At 38.0% G+C, this 27251-nt stretch overlaps 1 protein-coding gene, 1 long non-coding RNA gene and 1 pseudogene across 5 annotated transcripts; 1 reads left to right on the forward strand and 2 right to left on the reverse strand.

Annotated features, from left to right (window-relative positions):
• Positions 12042-14367, reverse strand: LOC104707120 (annotated as a pseudogene).
• Positions 14477-20566, reverse strand: LOC104788697 (DNA-directed RNA polymerases IV and V subunit 2). Its single transcript, XM_019227737.1, has 9 exons — positions 20408-20566; positions 19754-19942; positions 18892-19317; positions 18478-18705; positions 17495-18375; positions 16843-17134; positions 15810-16703; positions 15419-15726; positions 14477-15175 (listed from the first exon to the last, which is right to left on the reverse strand). The coding sequence occupies exons 3-9, from the start codon at positions 19282-19284 to the stop codon at positions 14671-14673; spliced, it is 3501 nt and encodes a 1166-aa protein (XP_019083282.1). The 5' UTR covers positions 19285-19317; positions 19754-19942; positions 20408-20566; the 3' UTR covers positions 14477-14670.
• LOC104788683 lies at positions 20759-26191 on the forward strand. Of its 4 annotated transcripts, none has more exons than XR_768541.2 (6): positions 20759-21463; positions 21617-21697; positions 22057-22265; positions 22380-23049; positions 23549-23909; positions 24034-24396. It is a non-coding gene; the product is annotated as an uncharacterized LOC104788683 (long non-coding RNA). The 4 variants fall into 4 exon arrangements; XR_768539.2 differs by having other exon boundaries at positions 20761-21463; positions 21617-21681; XR_768542.2 differs by lacking the exon at positions 21617-21697 and adding an exon at positions 24905-26191 and having other exon boundaries at positions 20819-21463; positions 24034-24177.

Here is a 27251-nt window from a genome sequence, read left to right on the forward strand (position 1 = left end):
CCATAAGGGAATCATAAAATCAAAGCTTAAACACTCTGCATCCTAAGATCTTCTACCTAATATATCCCATCCTCAAGGACTACTACACTACTCAGATCCGAAAATCATTATCCAAGATACAAACACAGAAAACATTGAACCAAGCATAATAAGATAGATAAAAAAGTAAAGAACAACTTGTAAAAGAAATCAAATGAAAATACTGAATAAACTCAAAGGTGTCGGAATACAAGGTCTGAGAACGTTTTTTTGGTGGCTAGCGTCAAAACCTTCTGGGAAAGAAAAAAATACGAGAATAAAAGATAAGATGTCCTAAACCAAGACTTAACAAAATGTATATATAGTAAAAACGTGTGAATCCCTAAAACTTAAAACGACAAGATGGAGCGTCGGTTCGGGAGTCTCCTGAAGCGTGTCAGACGGAGCGTCTTCCTGGCATGCGTGATTTCGTCCGTGTGCGTCCAGTGGCTCGATTGCTGTGAGTAGGAGTGGGTCGAGCCGTGCGAGTGAAAATGGCTTGAGCATGGTCGGTGATAGTGGTTCGAGCTGGGTGTATACGCATCTACTAAAACGATGATAACTATTGAACCACACCTCTGATTGGCTTGAAATAAACAGCATTGGAAAAATGACTCAATTCTATACAACTTTGATGAAGACGTCAAAAGCTGAATCCCTAGACCGGTGGCTCGAGTGATGGCTCGATTGAGTGGTCCGACTGGTGCCCTGATAGTGGCTCAATTGCGTAGGTCGAGAGTGGCTCGATTGTGGAGGTTGAGAGTGGCCCGATTGTGGAGGTTGAGAGTGGCTTGATTGTGTGCGTCTCCGACGTCTCCTAAACACCTGAAATACTTCAAAATGCACAATGCATGCAAGGATGATGCAAAAACTTCCTAAACATGCAAAGTGTATAAAAGAGGTTCTAAAATGATGCAAAATGACTAGTTATCCTAGCTAAATGTATGACAAATGCATGCTAAGGATAAGCAAAATATAGACATATCAACTCCCCCAAACTTATTCTTTGCTTGCCCTCAAGCAAATAATCAAGAACAAAGTATGGAAGAGAGGTGTGAAGATGGGGTCTCAGAACCTAAAACATGCTGGATAGAGTAGTTAGAATCAAGGTCCTTGTTTTTAGTTCTATGATGCATGGTGAAAGAACTTTAATTCTTTAATCTACACATGCAATCCTATCAATCATTCCCTTTAACATTCATTAATAGAGAACCGTGAATCAAGCTAAGCAATGTCATTGAACTCATTTGGCTAGGGCGAAAGGTCAGAGACATAGATGGTCTCCTTCTCAAGTGGTTTTATCAGTAGAGAACAAGGTTCTCTCACGAAAAGGAGTTGAGCTTAAGAGAAGGCTAAAGGTTGAAACCAACTGATGCATACAAGAGCAGCGCCATGTCTACCCAAAGAACATTCCAAATCAAAGTTGGTCCTATCTCTACCCTTCATCAGAAACTTCATCTCAAACCCATTCTTTCATTCTTTAGACTCGGTCTTAGGAGGAGCTCAATTCTTATCATTCTAGCGGATTGGGAAATCTTTATTATCAGTAAGGTTCTTTTTTTTTTTTNCCGTGAATCAAGCTAAGCAATGTCATTGAACTCATTTGGCTAGGGCGAAAGGTCAGAGACATAGATGGTCTCCTTCTCAAGTGGTTTTATCAGTAGAGAACAAGGTTCTCTCACGAAAAGGAGTTGAGCTTAAGAGAAGGCTAAAGGTTGAAACCAACTGATGCATACAAGAGCAGCGCCATGTCTACCCAAAGAACATTCCAAATCAAAGTTGGTCCTATCTCTACCCTTCATCAGAAACTTCATCTCAAACCCATTCTTTCATTCTTTAGACTCGGTCTTAGGAGGAGCTCAATTCTTATCATTCTAGCGGATTGGGAAATCTTTATTATCAGTAAGGTTCTTCTTTTTCTTTTCTTCTAAGGACTCTAGACATCTTAAACATTTTACTTTCTTTTCTTTGTCTAATCTTTTTATTTTATGCCCAGAACCAGTAACTCATTATTTTGCTCAACCCAAATCCTTTACTAGACTTGTAAATCTTGAAAAGACATCCCCCTCCTAAAGACTTTCTACCCTTTATTTTCTTTTTACTCTTCTCTTTTCTGCACAAATCCATACCCAATGCCCAAGATCGAGTTCTCACCTAGTCCTACTAGTCCGGATAACGCGAACTAGAACTACACACGATTCTACTCTTGTCGGTTAAAACCTAACACTTTCTAACAAGCTCAACTCGGAAAAAGGCCTCACACTCAAGAATACAATTGACTTGAAAGAAGGGTTGGTTAAGGGTGCGGGGAACTGTTCCAAAGATGGGAATCAGCTACTTGGATTAACAAGGGTGGTAAAAAGGAGAAAGATAATGCAAGTATGTATGTAGTATCCATGAGTTCAATTTCAATGCATAACAGGATAATTGCAAGTCTAGATTAGGTTCAGGTAGATAGGGAATGATATCAATTCAAAACATGCTTCGATCTTACAATTTCAAGTTTAATCAACATGCATCAAAGAACTAATAACAAGGGCATTGATCCTATCCTATTGAATTTAGCATGCTACAAAGGTTACAATCATCATCAACTCCTATGCTAAATGCAACAACCCTATATAAATGACACTAGACTCAATCCTAATATGCAAGTGAAAGCTACATGAACACACTCTGTTTTTGTCAAAATTTTTGAATTTTTTTCAATTTTTTTTTTGGTTTTTCTATGCAAATAAATGAATTCAGACTCAAACATGATATGATACAAAAATATGAAATAAGAATCACAGAACACAACATCAGATATATCATCTCAAACCCTCCCCCAAACTTAAATTACACAGTCTCCTGTGTAAGAAAAATTTGCAGGAGGTTTTAAGAATCACAACATAAACAATGCAGGAATGAAATAGTAAATACAAAGGGAAGGTTGGAGTACCTCAGTAGTAGAAGAAGGAGTCCGTGCTCGCCCAAGGAGGGGCGTGTAACTAACTCTGTCCTTTGCCTTGTTCGGGATCCGCGGGAGTGACTTCAGCTGGTTGGTCGACTTGCTGCTCAACCGCTTACGTGTTCTGGTACATGTTCGGCTGCTCGTCACACTGCATGTCATCGACTCTGGACTCACCATGGTCCGATACAAATACAACAACCTCCGTAGGCTGATAATCACCTTGATGTTCGATTTGTTGCTCAACCCCGTGCATACCCTGATGATCACCCTGAGCTTCAACTCGCTGATCATCTCGATCTGCAGAACGGCGCACTGATCGATGACTAGAAAAGGCTCAGAAGCCTCGCGAACCGCGTCTCTGTCTCTCCCTAGACTCGTGTGACGAGTGGCGTGAAGGAACGGGTGAAGGCTGACGCTCCCGAGGCTCATATGAAGATTGACGTGCTGGAGAGGGAATCAGAGAAGGTGTTCGCTCTAGGGTCGTGGAGGGACGTCCGGTCATTGGTCTGGTGTCGTCGGGGATGAACCTAGGGATGGCGGTTGTGGATGTTGAACAGCTGAACTTACGCATGAAGTTCGTGAACGTCTTCGTGAAACTGCTGAACGCCCTGTCTCTTGCCTTCCTTCTTACAGATTTCCTGGGCGCTTGTCCCGAATGCAACTCAGGTTCCTCCTGGTCATAATCATTGTCCTCCTCTCTTGAGTTAGAAACTGGTACTGGTCTCTCCGCTTGACTCTTGCTCTTGGTGAGCGGTTTGACAGGGCTGCTTGACCTTGCTGCTTGTCCTAAACCCTCAACAGTTTCTTCTACAAAGTTTTTCATTTCCAAGAAACGCTTTGCCATGGATTTAGGCGATGAGCGTTGTCCACCGACACAATCATACGCCTCTCTCATCTCATGTATGAGCTCGGTACTCTTCCTACTTCTCTGAGACATAATGAACTCAAAGCTAAACGTTAATATGTTAGTGAGCAAGTAGCAAGAGCAATTATGAAATTTAAAACTTGAAAGTGCATAGAGAGGATAAAATGATCGAGTGGGTGACAGCTCCAGGACGACGGATCGAGTGGAATCGAGAGTGGCCCGAACGTTGACAGTTTTGGGATGGTGGACCGAGCGGAACATCTTCGTCGTGTGGGTCGAGTCGCACAGGTTTGACAGTGGCTCATTTGGTGATTGTGAGATTAGCTCGATTGACAGGCACGAGGACGACGACGAGTGTGGCTCGAGAGAGGCAGTTGGGCGAGTGCAGAGTGAGATGGGCATTGAGCGACTACAGAGAGAGATTGGCTCGAGCGTACAGGTCGAATGGAGTTCAGCGGAAACGGCTCTAGTGAGGCTTCACCGGAACAGGTGAGGAAACAACGGTGGTAGGCTCTGGTCGAGACAACGCTGCTGACTCGAGCGAGAGTGGGTGTTGGCTCGAGTGGAAGTAACAGCAATGGCTCGAGAGTGGATGTTGGAGCGTGACTCTAGCGGATCTTCACAGGGGCAACAGGACCGAAGTAACGGAGATGGCTCGACCGGATATGAATGGTGGAGGTCTCGAACAAAAACGACGGTGCACGGCTCGAATTGGTGTTCGGCGAGTGAGATAAAATGTCGGTCGAGTGGGAGGTCTCACGCTCTGAAGTCTCTGCCTCAACTGCACATACCTCCTCCGCACCAGATAGTTGCTCGAACTCCTCTGGTCCATTCATTTCTCTGTGGGAGTCTAGCAGATTCTTGCAGCAAGTGGTCTCCTCATGCAGGAACCCTTCTTCTCCTTCCTTGGTCAAAGCAGTCTTGAGATGGACCTCCTCAGCTAATTCCTTAACAACTCGTCAGCCAACTGATCCATCTCTTCAATATAGAAGATTTGTCATCCTATTGTTGGTTTTTTTAAGGTATCCTTGATGTCAAACTTCGTAGTGAATTCGTCCCCCAATTCCATTTCTGACATCAATGATGGCTCCAGCAGTCGCCAGGAATGGTCTTCCTAATATCATAGGATCTTTTGGTTCTTCATCCATTTCAAGAACCACAAAGTCGGTTGGCACTTCTACATCTCTAATCCTGACAGGTAAATCTTCTAAGATACCATGTAGAAGTCTCATTGTTCTATCTCCAAGGATGATGGAGATGTCGCAACCTTTAAACCTTGTAAAACTCAACCTCTTAGCCACAGAGAGTGGCATAAGATTAACTGAAGCGCCAAGATCACATAGACACCTATCAAAAGACATAGGTCCAAGGGAGCAAGGTAGAGTGAATGATCCAGGATCTTTGAGCTTCTTGGGTACAATCTTCTTCTGAATGATTGCACTGCACTCAAGACTTAGTACCGACATGGCTTGAACTTCTTTTGATCTCTCCATCACTAAGTCGTTGAGGAATTTCTGGTAGTGAGGAACAAGTGCGAATGCATCCAGCAATGGCATCCTCAATTCAATCTCCTTGACTTGTTTTTCGAACAGAGTTTTATACTTCTCAGTAAGCTGATTCTTAAACCTCACTGGAAATGGTAGGGGTGGCTTGTATGGTGGAGGAGTGAATATCACAGGTTTATCCTTGGGAGCAGCGGGTTCTTTAGTAGCTTGAGGACCAGATTGCTTGGCTGACTCAATTGGATCCTTGAGCACCTTGACGAGATCCTTTATCTGAACTTCATTTTGAAGAAAATCATCCCCATCTAAACTCTCATTGTCCTCAGTGAGTCGTACATCTACAGCTTGGGTGGTGATAGCATGGATAGTAGCATAGTCCTTGGAGTTTTGAACTGCTTTTCCAGGGAATTGGCCAGGCTTTGGTGTAGAAGTGGAAGCGGATTGGCCTTCCATATACCTTATCTTCAAATTCAGAGCTTCAAATTTGACGTTCAGATCATTATATGAACATTCCATCCTTTGACTAAGGTCAGCAAACTTCTTAGTGGTATCCATAGAACCGCTAGCTTGGCATCAAACACCTTTTGGGTGTGGAAATGTCTCGAACCTAGTTCCAATTGATCAGAGAGAAACTAGCATTTCTAACACTAGTCCAGAAGGGAATCATAAAATCAAAGCTTAAACACTCTGCATCCTAAGATCTTCTACCTAATCTATCCCATCCTCAAGGACTACTACACTACTCAGATCCGAAAATCATTATCCAAGATACAAACACAGAAAACATTGAACCAAGCATAATAAGATAGATAAAAAAGTAAAGAACAACTTGTAAAAGAAATCAAATGAAAATACTGAATAAACTCAAAGGTGTCGGAATACAAGGTCTGAGAACGTTTTTTTGGTGGCTAGCGTCAAAACCTTCTGGGAAAGAAAACAATACGAGAATAAAAGATAAGATGTCATAAACCAAGACTTAACAAAATGTATATATAGTAAAAACGTGTGAATCCCTAAAACTTAAAACGACAAGATGGAGCGTCGGTTCGGGAGTCTCCTGAAGCGTGTCAGACGGAGCGTCTTCCTGGCATGCGTGATTTCGTCCGTCTGCATCCAGTGGCTCGATTGGTGTGAGTAGGAGTGGGTCGAGCCGTGCGAGTGAAAATGGGTCGAGCCGTGCGAGTGAAAATGGCTCGAGCATGGTCGGTGAAAGTGGTTCGAGCTGGGTGTATACGCATCTACTAAAACAATGATAACTCTTGAACCACACCTCCGATTGGCTTGAAATAAACGGAATTGGAAAGATGACTCAATTCTCTACAACTTTTATGAAGACATCAAAGGCTGATTCCCTAGACCGGTGGCTCGAGTGATGGCTCGATTGAGTGGTCCGACTGGTGCCCTGAGAGTGGCTCGATTGCGTAGGTCGAGAGTGGCTTGATTGTGGAGGTTGAGAGTGGCTCGATTGTTGAGGTTGAGATTGGCTCGATTGTGTGTGCCTCCGACGTCTCCTAAACACCTGAAATACTTCAAAATGCACAATGCATGCAAGGATGATGCAAAAACTTCCTAAATATGCAAAGTGTATAAAATATGTTCTAAAATGATGCAAAATGACTAGTTATCCTAGCTAAATGTATGACAAATGCATGTTAAGGAGATGCAAAATATAGACATATCAAAGCTCATACTTCTCTGTAAACAAAGAGAAACAAGGTAGTAAGAACGACAGTTAGTTCAGGACACAACAATATATGAATCAATTACAACATTAATATCAGACCTCTCTACAAACAAAGAGCAACAAAACAGCAAAAATAGTTAGTTCATGACACAACAATATATGAATCAGTTATAAAAGAGCAACAAAACAGTAGGACACAGCAATATTATACTTATTGTCATTAAGTAGAATAGTTTATTTGAAAATAATAAAATAGTTTAAGAGTATGTGATCCTTAAAAAGATAAAATAATAAGTAGTACTAAAAATACACAAATGTTAAACATAAAGTGTTAGTAAAAACATAACCATCAAAATGAAAACTAAAAGTATTGTTTATGATAAAAAAAATCTTTTGGCAAAGAGACATAACTCTAAAAAAAAATTATATAGTGAAAAGTCATATTGAATCGAGGTTATCTTGCCAAAAATATTATTTAATATATTATAAATAAAAGATATTTTGTAAAGAATTATGATAAAGATTTGCAATTATTATAACAATTATCAATATTTATATTATTAGTAAAAAAATATAATAAAAAGTGATCTTAAATGAGAATATCGAACGTATGTTTGTAATGAGTAAATGTAAATTTCTGATAAAATAATTATAAATATAAAATATATTTAATTTTTAGTGAAAATGTATCAAGGAAAATTATAGTAAAAATACAAAACTTCTAAAAACAAAATACATATTCTACAAAGTGTTAAGATAAATAGACACAACTCTAAATTATATTTTAAAATTGAAACTTTATACTGCTAGAATCATTTCTAAAATCTCTAGTTAGATTATAAAATAACATTGGATACTGGATATTAATATATTAATATTTTGATTCAACATAAATCAGGAAAACGATTTGTTAGTAATTGAAGAAGAGAAAAATATATATATAGAGTTCGAAAGATATCAATACTGAATAGACACAACTATTTAAATGAAAAGTAGTGATAAAAAATATAAACAATATATACGGTGAAAAGACATAACATTATAACGAAGGACGTAATCATATATCTTATTACAACATATTTTGTTACAAAAATAACGGTAGATTATGGTTTAGTGTGTGGTCCCAGTTTGGGCCGACGTTTTCATGGGCTTGGGCTTCTGATATTAGTTTTGTTGTGTCGTTTTGATGTATGGTGGAGTTGAGAAATGTTTGATGATCTGGATCAGAAGAGCAATTAAAAACGGGAAAAATGTCAATTAATACATGACCTTTCAAATTTAGGCCAAAAAACCATGAACTTTGTGGGAGGCCATAAATACATCAAGTTCTGTTGATTAGCCATTTAAAACATCAAATATCGTTGACTAAGCCAAAATAGATATCGTTAAATGAGATAATTGAGCAACTAACGACCGTTACTTTGCTGTTTAACGGCATGTTGTTTTTGGCTTCATCAACAATATTTAATGTTTTAAACGGCTACTCAACAAAACTTGATAGATTAAATGGTTTAGAGTCTCTAGATTTAGAGATGAAGCAAAACAAAGTGATATAGTTGACACTTATGTCTTTATGGGTAAACTACAACAACAATATCCAGGTGAGAAAATATAAAGTCCCTAGCTTAACAGATTTTTACCCTCTTTAATTTCTTTTTACTTTTTTTTTTCTTCCAATCAAACACTCTATTATATTAGATTAAAGGTTTACAAGCTTCCTTTGAAGAGGAGCCAAATACACCAATAAACTTACACAGGAGGACAAAATAAACTACAAACAACAATCTTAAAACGTACATAAAACAAACCTTAAACCTTGACTTGAAACCATATAAGTGACAAAATACATAAAGAGGACAACAAGTCCTAGAGGTAAAGAGTTGCCACACAAAGTGAGACCACTCGTGGTGAAGGATGACCGACCACTGGAAAGGGTGGTCACACGCTGGACAAGACGAGAGTCTTGAAAACCAAGAACCTAAAAGGACACTTGGAGAAGGTGTTGTATTGCATAAAACTTTAATTGTCATTACTATGCCTTCCAAAAGACACAATCAAAGAGGAGAGGAAACAAAATCCTTAATTAGTTGTAAAAGTCATATGCCTACCTTTAGAGGGGCTTTCTTGAAGTATTTCCTAAAAAGATGTGCACACGCTCTCCCATTTGAGGTATAGAAGAGGAAGGAGCTCTCCTCAAAGGAGGAATTAGGCATCACAAGCGCCAAAAAAAGACCCATTTTATAAACCAAAACAATGTCATAGACAAAGATAAAAAGGTCTCGGCTTACACATGTAATTCGATAATGGGAAACCAAACGCTTATTACATGGTAAAACCGGAAGCGAACTAGTAGTTTTATTATACCAAAGGACATTACTTGTTAGATAATCACACTCTCTTCCTTTTGTTATGTAGAAGAGGAAGTTGCTCTCCAATTGGGAGGAAATAAATAAGAAATGGATATTAAAATTGGGCCATAAGGCCCAGCTTCTTAATGGTCTAATAATGGACCACAACCAAAAACTAATGGACCAAGCCCAATACACCAAATCTAATGGGAAAAGGGCCCAAATATGGCCCACTTGAAGAAACCCTAGTTTCCACTTCACGGCTTTAGTCCTTTGGAAGAGGCAGCCATTGGACAGCGGCGAGACGATGACCGACGGAGTACAACTCCGGTTTGAAGGAACAACTCTCCACATCAGTGAACATGGAGGTTCGGTATCATAGAAGACTCGTCGAGGAAGGTAATTTTCCAAGCGACAGATAAGGAGGCGGAGGCGGGAGGGGCTGAGATATGAAATTTTAATTGGCGTAGTAAGGCTTGAGGTAAAGACTAAGCGAGGTGGACGGGAACTGAGATTCGAGCCGGATATGGAGGTGGATCTGATTGAGTCAACGATTCCGGCGGCTATGAAGGCGGAGGATGATTCGTTGGGACTCATGACACCTCTGATACGAGACATGAAAAATGTATGATACCAGAAGAGAGTCACGCCGGCGACGAAATCAACCAGCGGAATGTGGAAGAGGTTTTCCAGATGAAAGAGCAAAAATCTACGGGAAAAGGATCTCACAGGTTTCGGATTCAACCGGTGGAAGTATAATACAGTTCTCGTCAGAAAATAGCACTGACGGAGTAAGCAAGCAGCGGTGAGAACTCCGGTGAAATCGTGTGATATGTCTATAAGTTTGCAATTTGAATGTAGCTAGTACTAATTTCTTTTTACTTATAGTAAACACAAAACCACCATTTATATATATACAAGGCACATGAAGATATATAGCCGAAGAAAACAGAGGATCTCCTCAGTTGCCGTGGGCTCTAAGGAAGCAAATCACACACAAGAAACCTATACATTCTCTGGATATACTTTTGTATGAAGCATACATTTCATGATACTACACAAACATAAAGCTCCTATCATTTTATCATTCATTCATTTCGCTGCTTTTAAGTACGGATATTAACACTGTAAGATTGGTCCGTGCAGCTATCTTTGATGTTTGATTATAAACCAAAATGACTTGGTTCTTGATTTGTTGCCGCAAAAGCGATGAATACTCTGCATCCGAACTGGAGAACAAAGGAAAGAGAATCAGATAGTGTACCCTGTAAAAGTTAGAACCAAAATCTTGTAAGAGTCTCACTTGAATATCAAAAGAAAACAATTTGATTTCAAGCTTAGTTCATACCATCTCATCAATAGATTCCATCGGTTCTATTGTTTTTAAGTTCTACAGCCAATGGATTGATGGACTCTCTGTGGTCTTCAGATCCCTGATAGTTTCATGTTCAATGTTAAGCACAAGAAGAATTATACACTCTAGGTCAAGTGTATGCAGAGTATATTGTAATTTTGGAAAAGGATAATCGCTATTGATATAGTATTTCTTCTTGGATAAGTATTAAAAGTCATAGTGTTAATATACAAAAGCTTATCACAATGTCATCCAAATTTTGATTCGCATCCATTAGTTCCACATATCACATTTGGAGGGAAACTGTCGGCTGTTAACACAGTCAACCGGATTATATAAACAGATTTATTAAGATACGATGAGATATGATTACAATCCCAGTCGCATTTCATTTCATCCTATGTTAAGTAATCTCTGTAATACTTGAGTCCTTGAGCTAGCTATCACTAGAGAAGAGTAACGTTTATTTCTCGGATCATCGGTTCATACCTACAAAATATGTTCCAACATTACTACAGTAAAACCTCTATAAATTAATACTCTATAAATTAATAATCATTATAAATTAATAAATTTTGTTGGTCCTAAGTCGGGCCAGTGTAAAAATTAACAATATTCGATAAGATAATAAGATAATAATTTTTTTAAAATCTCAATGTAAAATATGGTCCCAATAATATCATAAATTAATAATCATGTAAATTTATATATATATATATATATATATATATACTTGTATATATATATATATACTGATATAATAGTGTATGTTTCTCCTAAAACTCATTTCTATAGAACATTTGTAATGTTGTATTTTCAAACTATAATGATATCTCTAAAATATTTTATAACATGTCATACAAATAATTAAATTTTAAAGTTTTAATTTTTAGATATGCATCATTTACAATTTGATAATTAGACAGATTATTAAAATATGAGAATTAATATTATTATTATTCATAAATTTGAATTTATGTATGTCATGTGTATAAGTCAATTTGTTTATAGTATTTGTAATTTATTGTCAATAATGCTTTATAAATATTACAAGTTCAATTCCTAAACCATAAAATTTATAACATCCGAAAGTTTAATCTTATGTTGCTATAATTGTTCCAATTCATAATTTAAAAAAAACAATTAAAAATATATCTATAAATTAATAATTATTAATTTACACTATAAAATAATAATTATTAATTTATAGATAAATTAATATCACTATAAATTAATAAAACGTCTTGGTCCCAACATTATTAATTTATAGAGGTTTTACTGTAATTTTTACGAACATTTCTATACAACTTTGAAATATTACAAGATGAATACAAAAATTTATACCGGTTAAGAAGACTCGACCAAATAAATCAATGAAACCAGTCAGTCGTTATATTTCTGACAATACAATTACAAACGAAGGTAGAATAAAAAGCTTCGAGATGTTACAACAATCAATCACCTATCTCAAACTCACAGATTACAATGTGGAACTGGAACTCTCTACAGATAGAGAAGCGTGCACTACCACTCGCGTCTTAGACAACTATGTATACTCTATCGAATGTGCGTTGAGGATTTATCCGGATATGCATTGGTGCGATCTGAACCAATCGTTTGACAATAACTTAACAATCCTTCTCTCAAGCCTATCAGAACCAGAACCAGGCCTTAGAATACCCTAGTCACCCCAGACGGAACATGAGCTGCTGTTTTTACCAGAATCTCCCAAACACCAACCACCAGGCACAACTTCACCATGTTTGCGTCCCAGAAGTTCATGATCGATACGATCAAGGACTGAGTCATCGGACCTGAATCCTCTTGCAAACGCTGCTCCGGTTTCAACCATTTCTGTGAACTCTTTAGGATCAAGCCGGTGGTATCTTTCTTTAACAGTCTTGTAAGAAGCTACGTAAAGTACGTTGTTGTTGATGATGGTCTTTTTGAAGAGATTTGAGTTGCAGAGAATAGTTGGGAAGTAGTTGGAGAGGGAATCAGGTGTGTTGGACAAGTACATGAGTAGAGTCCGAGGGAAATTATCGGTGGCCAAGACACAGTGCTCTATAAAACTACGGCTTAACATGGAGAAAGATGGACCTGCCAACAAAGAGATGATTGCATTTAGTATGATCATTGAAGACATAGAACATTATCTCAGACCCTTCTTTCCACACAGTTTATAAGTTCCCTAGAACATATTAAAGAAGTTCCACAGATTACTAATGGAGGGGAACTGTCAATTGCTAACAATCAGGAAAATTGTCGCAAGGAGAACCATTCCAAGTGATACCTAGATTATGGCTTTCCTTTCCCCACTACCTTCTTAAGCAGCTAACAACACTACTGAAAAAAAACACGTTCTGTAGCCTAATTTCTTCCAAACATGTTTACAGTAATAGAGAGGTTTCACCTACACATATCAACTATTTTTAGCATCTTCTTATACGTATTTCACCTACAGAATTGTGAATACGAATTACTTCCTACAGAACAGCATGAATAGGGAAAAAGAATCCAGAACATCATGCTTGCATAACACACACAATATGCTAAGGACAAACAAGAAGATTGGTCCACAGAGAAGTGCAAAAAAGATAGAAGATAGAGAATAGACAACAAGTAATGCAGCTTGGGGAAAAATAAAGATACCTGAGAATAACTTGAAAGCCTTAGGCAACTCTCGCTTCTGTGATGCGAAAAACATATCAGTTTTGTCCACAAGATAGAGCCCTGGATCAACAATAACTGGCTTCAACCTCCTTGACCTACATGAAACCAATAGAAAATGCTCAAAATCTCCAAACTACATTGAACTTAAGCTATATGAAATCAAATTAAGTCACAATCTTACTCTTTCCAGCCAATGTAACTAGTGTGGTTCACAAAGTTCAAGTCCTTAGGCAAATGTGACATAATGTGAAGAAGCTCTACACAAAATCAAACTCAGAATCACTAGTAACACAAACACTGAAAAAAACAAACTTAAAAAGAGAATGAAGAATCCAAACCATCTTGAGTAACGAGAGGGTAATCATCAACGCTGAGATTAAGAAACCAATCCCAAGCCCCAGACAATCTATGAAGAATCCAAACAAACAACTCATAAACATTAGCAAACAACTTCACTAAAACTTCGAATTGAATTGAACACTCAAGAGTTCACTAACTACAAGTCAATTCAATTTCTTCAGCCACCGACACTAAACCTCTCAATCTCTCTATATCATATACCTTAGTCTGATCCGGTGAAGCAGAGGAGAGAGCAATAATTTCAGAACCGTTTCCTTCGATGTTTTAACCCGATAAGCTCCAAACACGACTTTAATCGGAACTCACGGCGGCGGGATCAAGAACCCAAGGCTTTCCGAGCTGAGAAGCGACTTCGGCGGCAGCATTCATGGAGGGAAGCCATTCAGGTGTAAATGTTCCGACGTTGATACAAAGCGCGTGAATATGAGGCGTGAAATCAGGAATCTCGACGACTGAATGGACCATCGCCGGCGGATAAAAGCGTGTTGGCTACGAGATCCATGGAGACGAAGTTGGTGATGCACTGAACCAGCGGCGATCGTCGCCGGACGTCGGTTAAGTGAGCCCATACGCCTGAGCTCCACTCGTTTTGCTCTGGTTTTGGTTCCATTCTCTGCTTAACCAGTCCTCAATTACGATTCAAAATATATAGTAAACACGGTTTGGCTAAAAACCGGGATTTTATTATATATTCTAAGATAAACCGGGATCAACCGGAATATATAAACCGATTTATTAAGATACGATAATCATAAGCGGTAAGAGTCAAATCTCACAAAAGCAACTGCAACCACTACGGGTTAGTTCAGTGCAGTGGTTCAAACTACACAATAGCATGGGGGAGTCTTAAGGCACTAAGCCATTATTATACCGTTAAATAAAATATAGACAATAATAAAGACAAGGGAATCAGCTAGCAGAGCTTGGTGTCGAAGTTGAGAGTGATGCCCATGCTGAACAGCTCCTGACACAGAAGCTTAGCTCCATAAGGAACATACACCCTAACCACATGGTCTGAGGATTCGCACACTCTGCAGTAAGGCCCTCTGATCTTTCTTCCACTGCTTGGAGTCCTCTCGATCACATTCGCATATGTCTTGCATTTTCTGCAGATGTGCATCTGAGAGGAGTCACTTAGAGTGAAGAGACGCTCATGCAAATTGGCGGAAGCACCATGAGCTATTAGGCAGTCTCGCTCCATTTCTCCAAACTTTATTCCGCCGAACCTTTTCCTATCTGNCGCCACTGGTTGCCGTGTGAGCGGGTGGACTGGTCCTGTGTTCCTGAACTTGACTTTGTCCTCTGACATGTGGACAAGTCGCTGGTAGAACGTTGGGCCCATGAATATCAGAGAACGCATCATCTCACCAGTTCTACCGTTGTATACCCTTTCGTTCCCCCATCTTGAAAAGCCAGCCCTAACCAAAAAATATATTTACCATTGGCAATCAATCAGGACTCAAGAATCATCAATAATCAAAGAAAGGTTCAATGAATTATGCAAAATCAATCACAAGGCTCACAGCATCAATCCTCTATAACATTCCTACCCGTAATGATATCATCCATTTGTACTACTCCCTAGGAAACAACTGTCAATCTGCTATAATTCAATCTTTTGCTTAACGAGCTAAAACCAAGTGACAGTGTGAAGAATGTACCTGTGAAGCTGCTCAGTGATTTCACTGACACTCGGAGTGGAGAAAGGAGTAGCATGACGTATCAATTTGGTGTATGCAGCAGAGCTACCCTCCTTCTTTTGTATAGGACAAGCGATTCCTTTGGAGAGAGCAGCCTCCAAGAGTTGACCCGGTGTTTGCCTAGAAGGGAAAGCGTGCGGGTTTATCACAATATCAGGAACTATGCCTTGGATCGTGAATGGAAAATTCTCCTGTTCCTCTACATAGCCTAAAACACCTTTCTGCCCATGCATACTGGAAAACTTATCTCCAAGGCATGGAGAACGAACCTGCAATCAAAATGGAACATTAGATTCATCAGAGGAACACATTCTTTGAAAGAAAGCTCGATTCAGTATGATCTGGAACTTACCTGTCTCAGAGAAACCGCAGCAAAATTCTTCCCCTCATCATTAGATGATAATACCACTTTTTGCACAATTCCTCTCTCAGTGTGCTTGAGCTTTATACTGTGATCAGCCCCAGACTCGGTGCATCTGCCAATGACAATATCGCCAGTGCTCATGTTAGCACCAATGATAGGAAACCCGTCATCATCAAGGCTGTCTACTTTGCCGATTTTGCTGTGTGTCTTTCCAAACTGAACAAGCTCATCCATCTTCTTCCTCTTCTCCGAGTCTTTGCTATCAACCTCTGATTTGTAGCTTCTAATCTGCTCTGAACGGAACATACCACGTTCCAGTGAAGCCTTGTTCATCACAATGGAATCCTCTTGGTTGTACCCGAGATGAACATTCACAGCAACAATTGCGTTCTGGCCATTAAACAGCACTTCTTTTTTAAGACACTCCGACGCCAATGTCTTGAAAAGTGGCTTCTGGGGATAGAACAGCTGCTGGGACAGTGTATCGCAGCGGGTGTTAGGGTTCGTTGATGAGAAACCAATGGCTTGTTGGCAATGCTTCTGGGACTGGTAGAGAACTCTTCTCCCATGATCGTGGTTTGCAAATGGGACAATTGCACAGCTCACACCCAACAGGAATGACAAGTCTAATTCGCAATGCGTGTAATTATTTGGTTCCTTCAGAAGCTGTTTGATTCCCCATGCTGTATTACAGTCTTCTTCTTCTTCAATCCCGATCAACTCAAGAATCCCTTGGTCAAGAAGATGCTCAAAAGAATACTGTCTCGGTTTGTCTTGCTTCAACTTGTGGAGATTTTCCACAACCAAGAGAGGTCGGAGTAGTCTACCAGCGTCAGTGAAAATTCTCACCTCATTGTCATCTTTATCTCGTTTAATTTCCATCTGCATGAGAAAGTTGTGATACATAAATATATATATAAATGATATACGACATAATAGACACATTTCTGAAAGCAGAAAAATCCAAAGCAGCACAAGACATATCGAAATAACGCTAGACATTTGATGAAACAGAAGATACCTCACGAGGTAATTCACTTCGGCGCCGCCTGCTCTTTAACTCCGCGACAAAGTATTCAGAATCTGAACATAATCCAATCCAGTCTCCATTGAAAAGAACTTTATGTTTGCCACACAATGGTGTGCTGGTATCATCCATCAGCTCTTCCATTCCACAATCAAAGAGCTTTTCCACCACAGGCTCCAAAGTTTGAGTGCTAACAAGTCCAAGAAGAGACATGTTCTTCACAAGACCACAATTTTCACCATCTGGAGTTGATAAAAAGCATACTCTGCCCCAGTGAGACGGATGCCTGTAGGCAACATTACAAACAATGCAGCCATAGTTCAGTTTCCCAATACGAACCAATTGTGTAACCGCTCACATTAAAAAGCAACCAAAATGGATAGATTGACTAAGGGACAAAGAAACAAGAAAGACAGAATCAGAATCTCTTAATATCAGTTTCATCTATACAAAAACACTAATATACACAGATCATAGAAGGGAATCTGCAGAAACAGTATCACCAATTCACCATCATATACGAAATTGAATAAGAACATCATTAAAATAGTCTAACGAACATGTAAATTTGAGTAATTGAAGACCATACAGCTTAGTTAAAATTCGTGGGATATAAAAAGGAGGGGAGGTGGAAATTTTCACTTACGGATATCTAGCATCTCCAACCTTGCCGGTATATAGGACTTGCTGTCGCGTTCTCCTCAGATCAATCAGAGTCTGCAATGGATTTGCACGACCCAGATTAGCTACAACACCTGAAACCCTTTCCATCTTCCTGAAAGGATGAGACCATGCTCCAGTGGAGAAGGCTCTAGTAAGCCCATTTGTGATAATGGAAGCATCCAAATAATGCTCAATAGGCTTCAAATCACCATCCCCTGCGAGGTGTTTCTGCATGTTCTTGGTCATGGTTCTTCTGGCATGTGCCAGATGCACCCTTATCTCCCGCTCCAACAGTTCTCCAGCGAGCTCAATTCGCTTGTTCCGGAAACTATCCCTGTTTTCACAGTTTCTTTTCCCCGCATATGCGCTGAGAAGGCACTTCACCATATAGCCCAGGAAACGGGCTTTCTTCTTCAAACCTTGGAGGCCTGGAAACAAATACAGGCGGAGGCAGTCATCCACACTTTCAAGAGGAGGGAACTTGGTGCTTTTAATCTGCTGTTCAACATATGCTAGAGCATTGTTCCCACAGCGAAAAGCTTCACAAATTGCATCAGCTTCATGGATAGAAGCTATGAGACTGTTGGTAATGTTTGCATCATCACCATCGAAAGCAATTAAATCCATGGCTTCTTTGTCTGACGAAACACCCAGCGCAAAGAACATGAGCCAGACTGGAATCTCAGTCGACAAGAAGTACACTGTCAGTACTTTCTCCCTTCTCTTATAGTCTTCTGATTTCAGATTCTCTGCGAGACGCACAATGAATCGATTTCTTTTAGTTTCGGACCTGAAGGAGACTGTCCATGGTGAATTAGAAATCCACAGTCTCTTTGTGCACATCTGTTCCTGAGCTATAAACACCTGCAAAGCACAATATAATCACATTAGGAAGTTGTATAACATCCTGAATATACCTTTTCCAGTATATATTAGGAGAAAGGAAAAAAAACTGATGTAACTTACCTTCTCAGCACCCTTTATCACAAAATATCCACCCTGATCAAAGGCACAATCCCCCTTATTGCAGTTTTCCTTTCCTTTCACGCTTGTATTGCAAAGGACAGACTTCACCATGACAGGTATTCTACCAATTAGAATGTCCTGCTTTTTAACATCTAGTATCTTCTTCTCGACATACTCGTCTTGTCCGGTCTTGAATTTGTCACTTTTAACAACACTTTTTGTGAACAGCTTGTCAATTCCATTAATAAAGTGAAGAGACAGTTAGACAATAAACAAAGTCGTAATAAGATGAATAAGATACATGGACAGCAACACAGAAACATCATCAAAAGCTTGACAGTACGATTACTTCATCATTCCATCAAATCCAGAAAAGATTACTTCACTTCCAGACAAAGAAGATTGTGGTGGTACCTCAACTTGGACATTTACTTTGATCCTTGCTGAGTAAGTCATGTTCTGAAGCCTGGCATGCCATGGGAGAAACTGAAGCTCCTTGTCATCAGAAAAGAATGTGGGCATCTCGACAGTGACTAGTCCGAATCGAACAATAGCGTATCTCCAATCATCGGCCTTCTTCTTTGTAATATCAAAAGACGGTTCAACGAGCATCTCACCAAAGGAATCAAACACATTCTGAAGCCCGTGTTTGATGAAGAAGTCGTAGGAGTTGAGCTGATGACTTATAAGTCCATAGTTTTCAAAGAAGGATGTTGCAGCTTTTTTGCAAAAACTCTGGAGAAAACTTTCTCCTAGCTCAGAAAGATTGATCTCCCCAGCAGCCTCGATCTCATCATCAATGTCCATCTCTGGTACCAACGCTTTGAAGAAATGATTACTCTGCATAAATTAAAAACATCCTTGCGTTATGAGTAGAATTGTAGAAAGAAAAAGAAAAACTAAGAAATCATCTGTTATACAAGAAACAATGTAGAAACTCAAAATAATAAATGCTTAATGTGATTTTTCATAGCATAATTCCATTCTAAGCAGAAGAGCAAACACAAAAACAAGACTAAAGAAGAATTAAGTACTTATTATATGTGAAGCTAATCAAGACGCAAGTAAACAACCACAGAACAATCATGAATAACCCCAAATACAAATGGTAAGTGATGAACATCGCCCAAACAGAAGAGAAGCACAACCAGTAAACCACAGAACAAACAAGGTCAGATTATCGCAGAACAACGATAGACAATTACATACCAAAAAGGCGAGTTAATTCAGAGGTATATGAGAGTAAAAGAGGAAGAATGAAGAGAAAAGTTTGAACCTTTTACACAAAACAATCGTCTTCGTAGTGTCATAACTCACAACTCGTACAAGCCATATTCATAACAAAATTACATACCAAAAGAGCTTAATCATTAGAGTTATATGAAAGTTAAGGGGAAGAAGAAAATGCAAAGACAAAAGTTTGAACCTCTTACATGCAATAATCGTTTTCATAGTGTCACAACCCCTATACAAGCCATATAACAACAAACATTCATTAAGAACATACAAAATCAGATTAATCACAAAAGAATCATAGACCATTTACATACCAAAAAGAGCTATATGAGATGAGTGTAAAAGGGGAACGAACAAAAAAAGAAAAAAAAAAGAGAAAGTTTCAAACTTTTACATACAAGAATCGTTTCATTAGTGTTACAACTCACAAGCCATACTCAGAACAAAGAGTCAAAGCAGATTAGTAAACCAAACCCTGTCGTGCACAGCACAGACACATACGTTAATGCATCTAGAGAAATCAACAGCTATAGTGAAGAAGAGATCAAGAAATCAACACTATCTACAAGCAAAAAAGGAGAGCTTTGTAAACTAAGAACAAAAAAATGCAAAACCGAAAGGCTAAAGCTTTTGAAGAGAAGAAACTAAATCATATATTCTCTGGAATTTCAACGCTTAAAAGCATAATAAGTACCTTAGATTGCTGAAACTGACACGGTGGAGTAAAACGGCGGTGTCGGAGGAGAGATGAGTAAACGTCGCCGGAACTGGAAAATCAAAACCCTTGGCTCACGTTTTCAATGGTTTTCCCAGTCGGAGAGGAGTGAAGAAGAAATTGGGGAGTGTCCCTTGTTGAAATAACAGCTATGCCCCTCGCTTTAGTGTGCTTTATTTCTTCAAACATAAAGGGTAATTACGTCAATTTGAAGACTTGAGTCCTTGAGGCTTGAGCTAATCTAGCAGTAGCACTAGAAAAGAAGAGTAACGTTTGTTTCTCGGATCATCGGTATGTTCCAACATTTCTATACAACTTTGAAATATTACAAGATGAATACAAAAATTTATACCGGTTAAGAAGAATCAACCAAATAAATCCAATGAAACCAGTCAGTCGTTCCATTTCTGACAACACAAGAAGGTAGAATAAAAAAGCTTCGAGATGTTACAACAATGAATCACCTATCTCAAACTCACATATTACAATGTGGAACTGGAACTCTCTACAGATTCAGAAGCGTGCACTACCCCGTTATCTTCTTCGCGTATAAAACAACTATGTATACTCTATCGAATGTGCGTTGAGGATTTATTCGGATATGCATTGGTGCGATCTGAACCAATCGTTTGACAATAACTTAACAATTCGTCTCTCAAGCCTATCGGAACCAGAACCAGGCCTTAGAATGCCCGAGTCACCCCAGACGGACCATGAGCTGCTGTTTTCACCAGAATCTCCTAAACACCAACCACCAGGCATATTTTATTTTTTTTGTTCCCGATTTTCTCTCTCGTCGTTCTCTCGTCAATCTCGTCTCTCTTGTTGCTTTTGAAAGTGATAGGATCTCCACAGAGAAAAGCAGAGAATTGAAGGGTGATTCGATTGGAAAGTGGATTTTCACCGACGGTATCATCATCTCCACCGTTAGAGACGAGATCGATGATCTCGGTTCATCAATCCGGCAGCCCTTTGTTTAACCAAATCGGATATTTTAGTGGTTAAATTTCCAACGGGGTGGTTCAATGAGGCTATGTAAGTTTTTTTCTTGGTCCTAATCTTATTGATTTCCTTTGGATCGACATGCATCAGAGTTATAGGGATGTGAGAAGAAATTAGGTTTCTAGGAATTAGAATCGATTTTAGCAAAGTTCGAAGGTGATAGAATCTCATTTCTTAATGTTGTAGGAATTTAATCGTCGGGCAACGGAAAGGGCTAACCAACATGCATATACATCCTCAATAGCTTCACTGTTAGTCTCTAATTAAGTATAATGCTTCTTTCACCATCTAAATTAAGTATAATCCTTTATCTATTCGAGTATAATCCTTTAAGTTCGCAGATTGTTACCTCTTTCATCCTTACGCTAACGACTAGCTAGGATCATACGCAAAAAGATCTTTATTTGGGTAGATGAATCTTGTTTCGGTTTGCTTTCCTAGCGCTCCTTTCTTACTTTGTTTTGGTTTTCACATGGTTTGTTTTTTTTTCTTCTTGCAGTGAGTCCAAGATTTGGTGTGTGTTATATATATATTTGATTGAATCTGTTGAATTTGTGAATGATCAGTTTAGAAAGAAGAATGCAGAAACTAAGTGACTCTATGGTGATTTTGATTTTTGTTTAAAGGGCTCTCGTGTGGCAAAAAAAAAAACAAAATTGAGGAATTGGCAAAAAGGATTCAAAACATAATGGAGTTTAACAAGCAGCAACAACAACAAGAACAAGTTTAAGTTTCTTCTTCTTTTATGGAGGAGAAAACGGATCCTTCCTACATTTCTCAAGGGAGTGAAGATGATGATGCCCTCCTCACTCACCCTGATTTTGATACACCTGAGGTGTGTGTGACTCTCTTCTCTCTCTACTTATGGTGTTTATGATTCTTCTTTCTTTTCTTTTTTTTTTAAATCTATATACAACATGAGATAGAGATACTAACTTGATGGAATCAGGAGGTGGGCAATGGAAATTTCGATCCAGCAAGCCTGGACGCTGATTTAACTCAGTACAAAAAGAAGGCCACTATTATTGTTGAGGAATACTTTGGCACCAATGATGTTGTCTCCGTTGCTAATGAACTCAAGGAGCTCGGCATGGCTGACTACCCAGAAAATATTTTTAAGAACCTCAAATTTAACTATGAAATATTAAAGTTTCATAAGAAGTTCTTAATTTCACTTTTTCAAAATTAAGAATAAAATTTGTTTTAAAATACTTTCGTTACATTACATGCTCTTAGACCTTCTTTATCGGGACCTCTTAGGTATAATTCTTAGGTTTTATCAGATTAAAATTAAATCAAAAATCATTATATTGTTAAGAAGTACCTCTTAATTAAGAGGTTTGAGAGCATCTAAGTGCTGTCGACGTGTTCAAAAACTGTTGGATGAAAAAAGAGAAAAAAAAGTTGTCCACTATTTTCTCTTTCTCCTCTTTCTCTCTTTGTCTCCGAAGAAATTGAAAAATGAGAAGAGATATCTCTGTAAAATCGATTCCAAGCTCGGTATGAGTGATTCAATTTCTTGTGACCTCTGGCGATGCATATAGTTTCAGAACGAAGGGGGAGGAGCTTGAGACAGAGACGCTTAGCAGGAGAAGATGAAGGAGTTCAGACCTAACATGGTGACCCTCTAGATCTATTGCTTTTGGTTCTCGATTTGGTTATTAGATTAGAATTTGGTTTGATTATTGCCTGCACCACAAAGAAGTTCACCACATCTGCCAAAATTTTAATTTTGCTCTTGATCGTGTTTATAATTTTTCCGTTTGTTTTGGTTATAAAAGAGTCGAAGATTGTGTCTTTCTTTACTGAATTAGAGATGATGAATTAGATCCAGAATCCATGTGTTTTTTTCTGAAATTTCTTTGGGTGCAGGGATCGATTTAATCTAGGTTAATCAGTTCTCATATCTGACTAATCAGTTCTCATATCTGATGTTAGTTGTGTAGCACATTGACAAGCATTGATCTTCTTGTTTGGCTATCCTAAGAAACTTGTTTTAGGTTGTCTGGATTCACCAAGTTACATGATAACTTGTTATTTTCGTCCACAGCTATATTCGAATTTGTTTTTCTTTCCGCTCTTTAAACTTAACTGGAAACTGCTTATGTAATGTTTCAGCTCTTGTCAAGATGCTGCCTTCTGGATGGATGTATCGGTTTATTAGAATCCAGATTGAAGTGGGGAGGACCTTTAACTGTGCAACAGCTTATTGCTAGTGGAACACCATTGCTTCTTATCAATCTGTTAGCTGGCAAACTTTCAAATGCTTCCCCAGATGACATCAAGAAAACACCCAACTGGATTGGCTTGTCGCCCGTTGGTGTTATATGGGCTATTTCGTCCATATGCCACTGTCTTTCAGCTCTTGTCAAGAAGGTGTGTTGGATCCTAACAGAATGAGAAAATTACTCAACGGTTCGAGTCCAAAAGAAGTCATACTTGATATTTTGATGATCCTGATCTATCGAGGATGGATAAGGTCAGACACTGGATAAACACATGATGCATTGTATTTGTTATATTTGCTTAGACACAGGATAGTGAACTAAACGATGTTATCTAATTCTTATTGTTGTCAATTCTTATTGTTGTCAACCATACAGGGTTTCTATACATACATCGGCGAGGCTTCTGTTATGCAGCCTTTAAAAGAATTTCTTACTCATTCAGATCAAAATATACGCGCAAAAGCTTGTAGTGCTCTTGGTAACATGTGCAGACACAATGGATATTTCTACAGCTCTCTGGTAAGTTACAGCAATGTGATTCTTTTACATTGACTTTGAGAGATCAATGTTGGTGTTGTTGTTGGAGAAAATCTGTGAGTGAGAGATTTTAAAGTGTATATGTGTGTGTGTTCTTGGTGGGTATTGTGTGAGTGAGAGATTACATCATCTTCATTGTTTAAACATTTAAACATTAATATTTTTTTTTTCAAAACTAAGAACCTCACTTATAAGAGTTTACCATTGGAGGAGTACAATTTTAATTAACAAACAAAAAGTTCTTATTTTATAAAAATATACTTTTTAATACTAAAAAAATAAAGAACCCAAAAAATACAAACCTACCAATAAAGATGCTCTTATACATTTAAAAGTGAAAACTCTAACTATAGATTTGACTAGTGTTCATGTGAGAGTAGTAAATTGTAGCTGCACTTGGTTCAGTATAACACAGAACTAAAAAGCCAATATCATTTGCTTTTAAAAAAATACCAATTCATTCAATGTCACTTGCATAAAAAACTTAAAGACATACCAATTCATTTGGACTCATGATCAATTGACATGCCCCGCTTGTAAATATAAGAATGAACAATCCTTGGAGTATATAAGAAGGATAATGATATATATGTTGGTAACCACACTATGCTTCTCTTTAGGTCTGTTCCTCTCTCCCTTCTCCACTAGCTTATATCACTTAAGTGATATATGTACACAACAAAATAAACCCACTTAAGTGATTTTGCAGGTTTAAGATGGTTTTGTACTTCTTTACAAGGATCATCACCAATTCTCGGAGCTACCAATTACCGGCGCAGTCTGTCTCCATTACATGCAGAAGTTGAAGCTTTTATCTAGGCAATGCGGTGCATGATTGGGTACGATTTCTGAGATGTGATTTTTTTAACAGACAGTTTAGATTTGGTGAAGATGGTGTCTTCCCTCACGACTGGCCGACCTTCGCAACATACTTAGACGACATCAAGATTGACATGGAGGAGTTTTCTTCTTTTTCTTTGATTCACGTTTCTTGAAATGCAAATGTAAAAGCGGATTCTTTGGCACACCAAGCGCGTACATCTCTGCATCATGTTTTGTAAACAATTTTCCACCTAATTGGCTCATGAGCTGATCTTTTATTAACAAAAAAAAAACATAAATTCTTGTTCATGTAAATTAGTTATACATTTAAAAGTGAAAGCTTTAACTATAGATTTGACTAGTGTTCATGTGAGAGTAGTAAATTGTAACTGCACTTGGTTCAGTATAACAGAACTAAAAAGCCAATATCATTTGCTTTAAAAAAAATACCAATTCATTCAATGTCATTTGCATAAAAAACTTAAAGACATACCAATTCATTTGGACTCATGATCAATTGACATGCCCCGCCTGTAAATATAAGAATGAACAACCCTCAGAGTATATAAGAAGGATAATGATATATATGTTGGTAACCACACTATGCTTCTCTTTAGGTCTGTTCCTCTCTCCCTTCTCCACTAGCTTATATCACTTAAGTGATATATGTACACAAACAAAATAAACCCACTTAAGTGATTTTGCAGGTTTAGGATGGTTTTGTACTTCTTTACAAGGATCATCACCAATTCTTGGAGCTACCAATTATCGGCGCAATCTGTCTCTGTTACATGCAGAAGTTGAAGCTTTTATCTAGGCAATGCGGTGTATGATTGGGTACGATTTCTGAGATGTGATTTTTTTAACAGACAGTTTAGATTTGGTGAAGATAGTGTCTTCCCCTCACGACTGGCCGGCCTTTGCAACATACTTAGACGACATCAAGATTGACAGGGAGGAGTTTTCTTCTTTTTCTTTGATTCATGTTTCTCGAAATGCAAATGTAAAAGCGGATTCTTTGGCACACCAAGCGCGTACATCTCTGCATCATGTTTTGTTTGTAAACAATTTTCCACCTAATTGGCTCATATGAGCTGATCTTTTGTTAACAAAAAAAACATACATTCTTGTTCATGTAAATTAGTTATACATTTAAAAGTGAAAGCTTTAACTATAGATTTGACTACTGTTCATGTGAGAGTTGTAAATTGTAACTACACTTGGTTCAGTATAACACAGAACTAAAAAGCCAATATCATTTGCATAAAAAAAATACCAATTCATTCAATGTCATTTGCATAAAAAACTTAAAGACATACCAATTCATTGGGACTCATGATCAATTGACATGCCTCGCCTGTAAATATAAGAATGAACAACCCCTCATAATATATAAGAAGGATAATGATATATATGTTGTTAACCACATTATGCTTCTCCTTAGGTGTGTTCCTCCATCCCTTCCCCACTAGCTTATAAAATTTTCTGTTCACTCTCATCATTCTTGGAAAAAAATCAATGTAATAAGGAATTACAACAAAAAAAAAAATCTTTCACCAAAGCTTTGATTATTTTATTGTCGCCTGAATTAAATTTATATTTTTTTGTAGTCACTTATATATAACAATATGACACTTTACATCTATATTTTCAAAATAGCTTTTGTTATTAACAATAAACTACCTTCTCTTTATTTATTTTTTGATGATATACTAGCTATAAATCTTAATAAATAGTAATAATTTGGTGGCTACATTTATATACATCAATATTTAGTGTAACTAAGACCATCTCCAATGTATATCTCTATTTTTTTCTCTAAAATATAGTAACTCTAAAATAAGGCATTGTATTACTCCAATGTATTACTCTATTTTAGAGTTGGAAATAGAGTTAATGTAAAAAAATAGAGGTGAGAATAGAGTTGCTCTATATATATAGAGCAATCCTATCATTTTCTCTATTTTAGAGTAAAATATAGAGTAGGATTGGAGCAAATGTTGCTCTATATAAGAACAAACAAAACCATCCTAGAGATTACATGTAAAAGTATATTGTACCACAATTTCATAAGCATCCCAAAGAGATGGAGAGATAGAAGTGACCAAGTTTAGTGTATATGGGGTTGTTTTTGGCATATTTGAAAACATCGAGAGCTAATTTGTACACTATGGATATTATGAGGGTCTCTTTATAAGATAAAAAATACTTTTTTTTTTTTTTTTTTTTTAAAA

Source organism: Camelina sativa, chromosome 1, assembly GCF_000633955.1.
Source record: "Camelina sativa cultivar DH55 chromosome 1, Cs, whole genome shotgun sequence".
Lineage (NCBI taxonomy): Eukaryota > Viridiplantae > Streptophyta > Magnoliopsida > Brassicales > Brassicaceae > Camelina > Camelina sativa.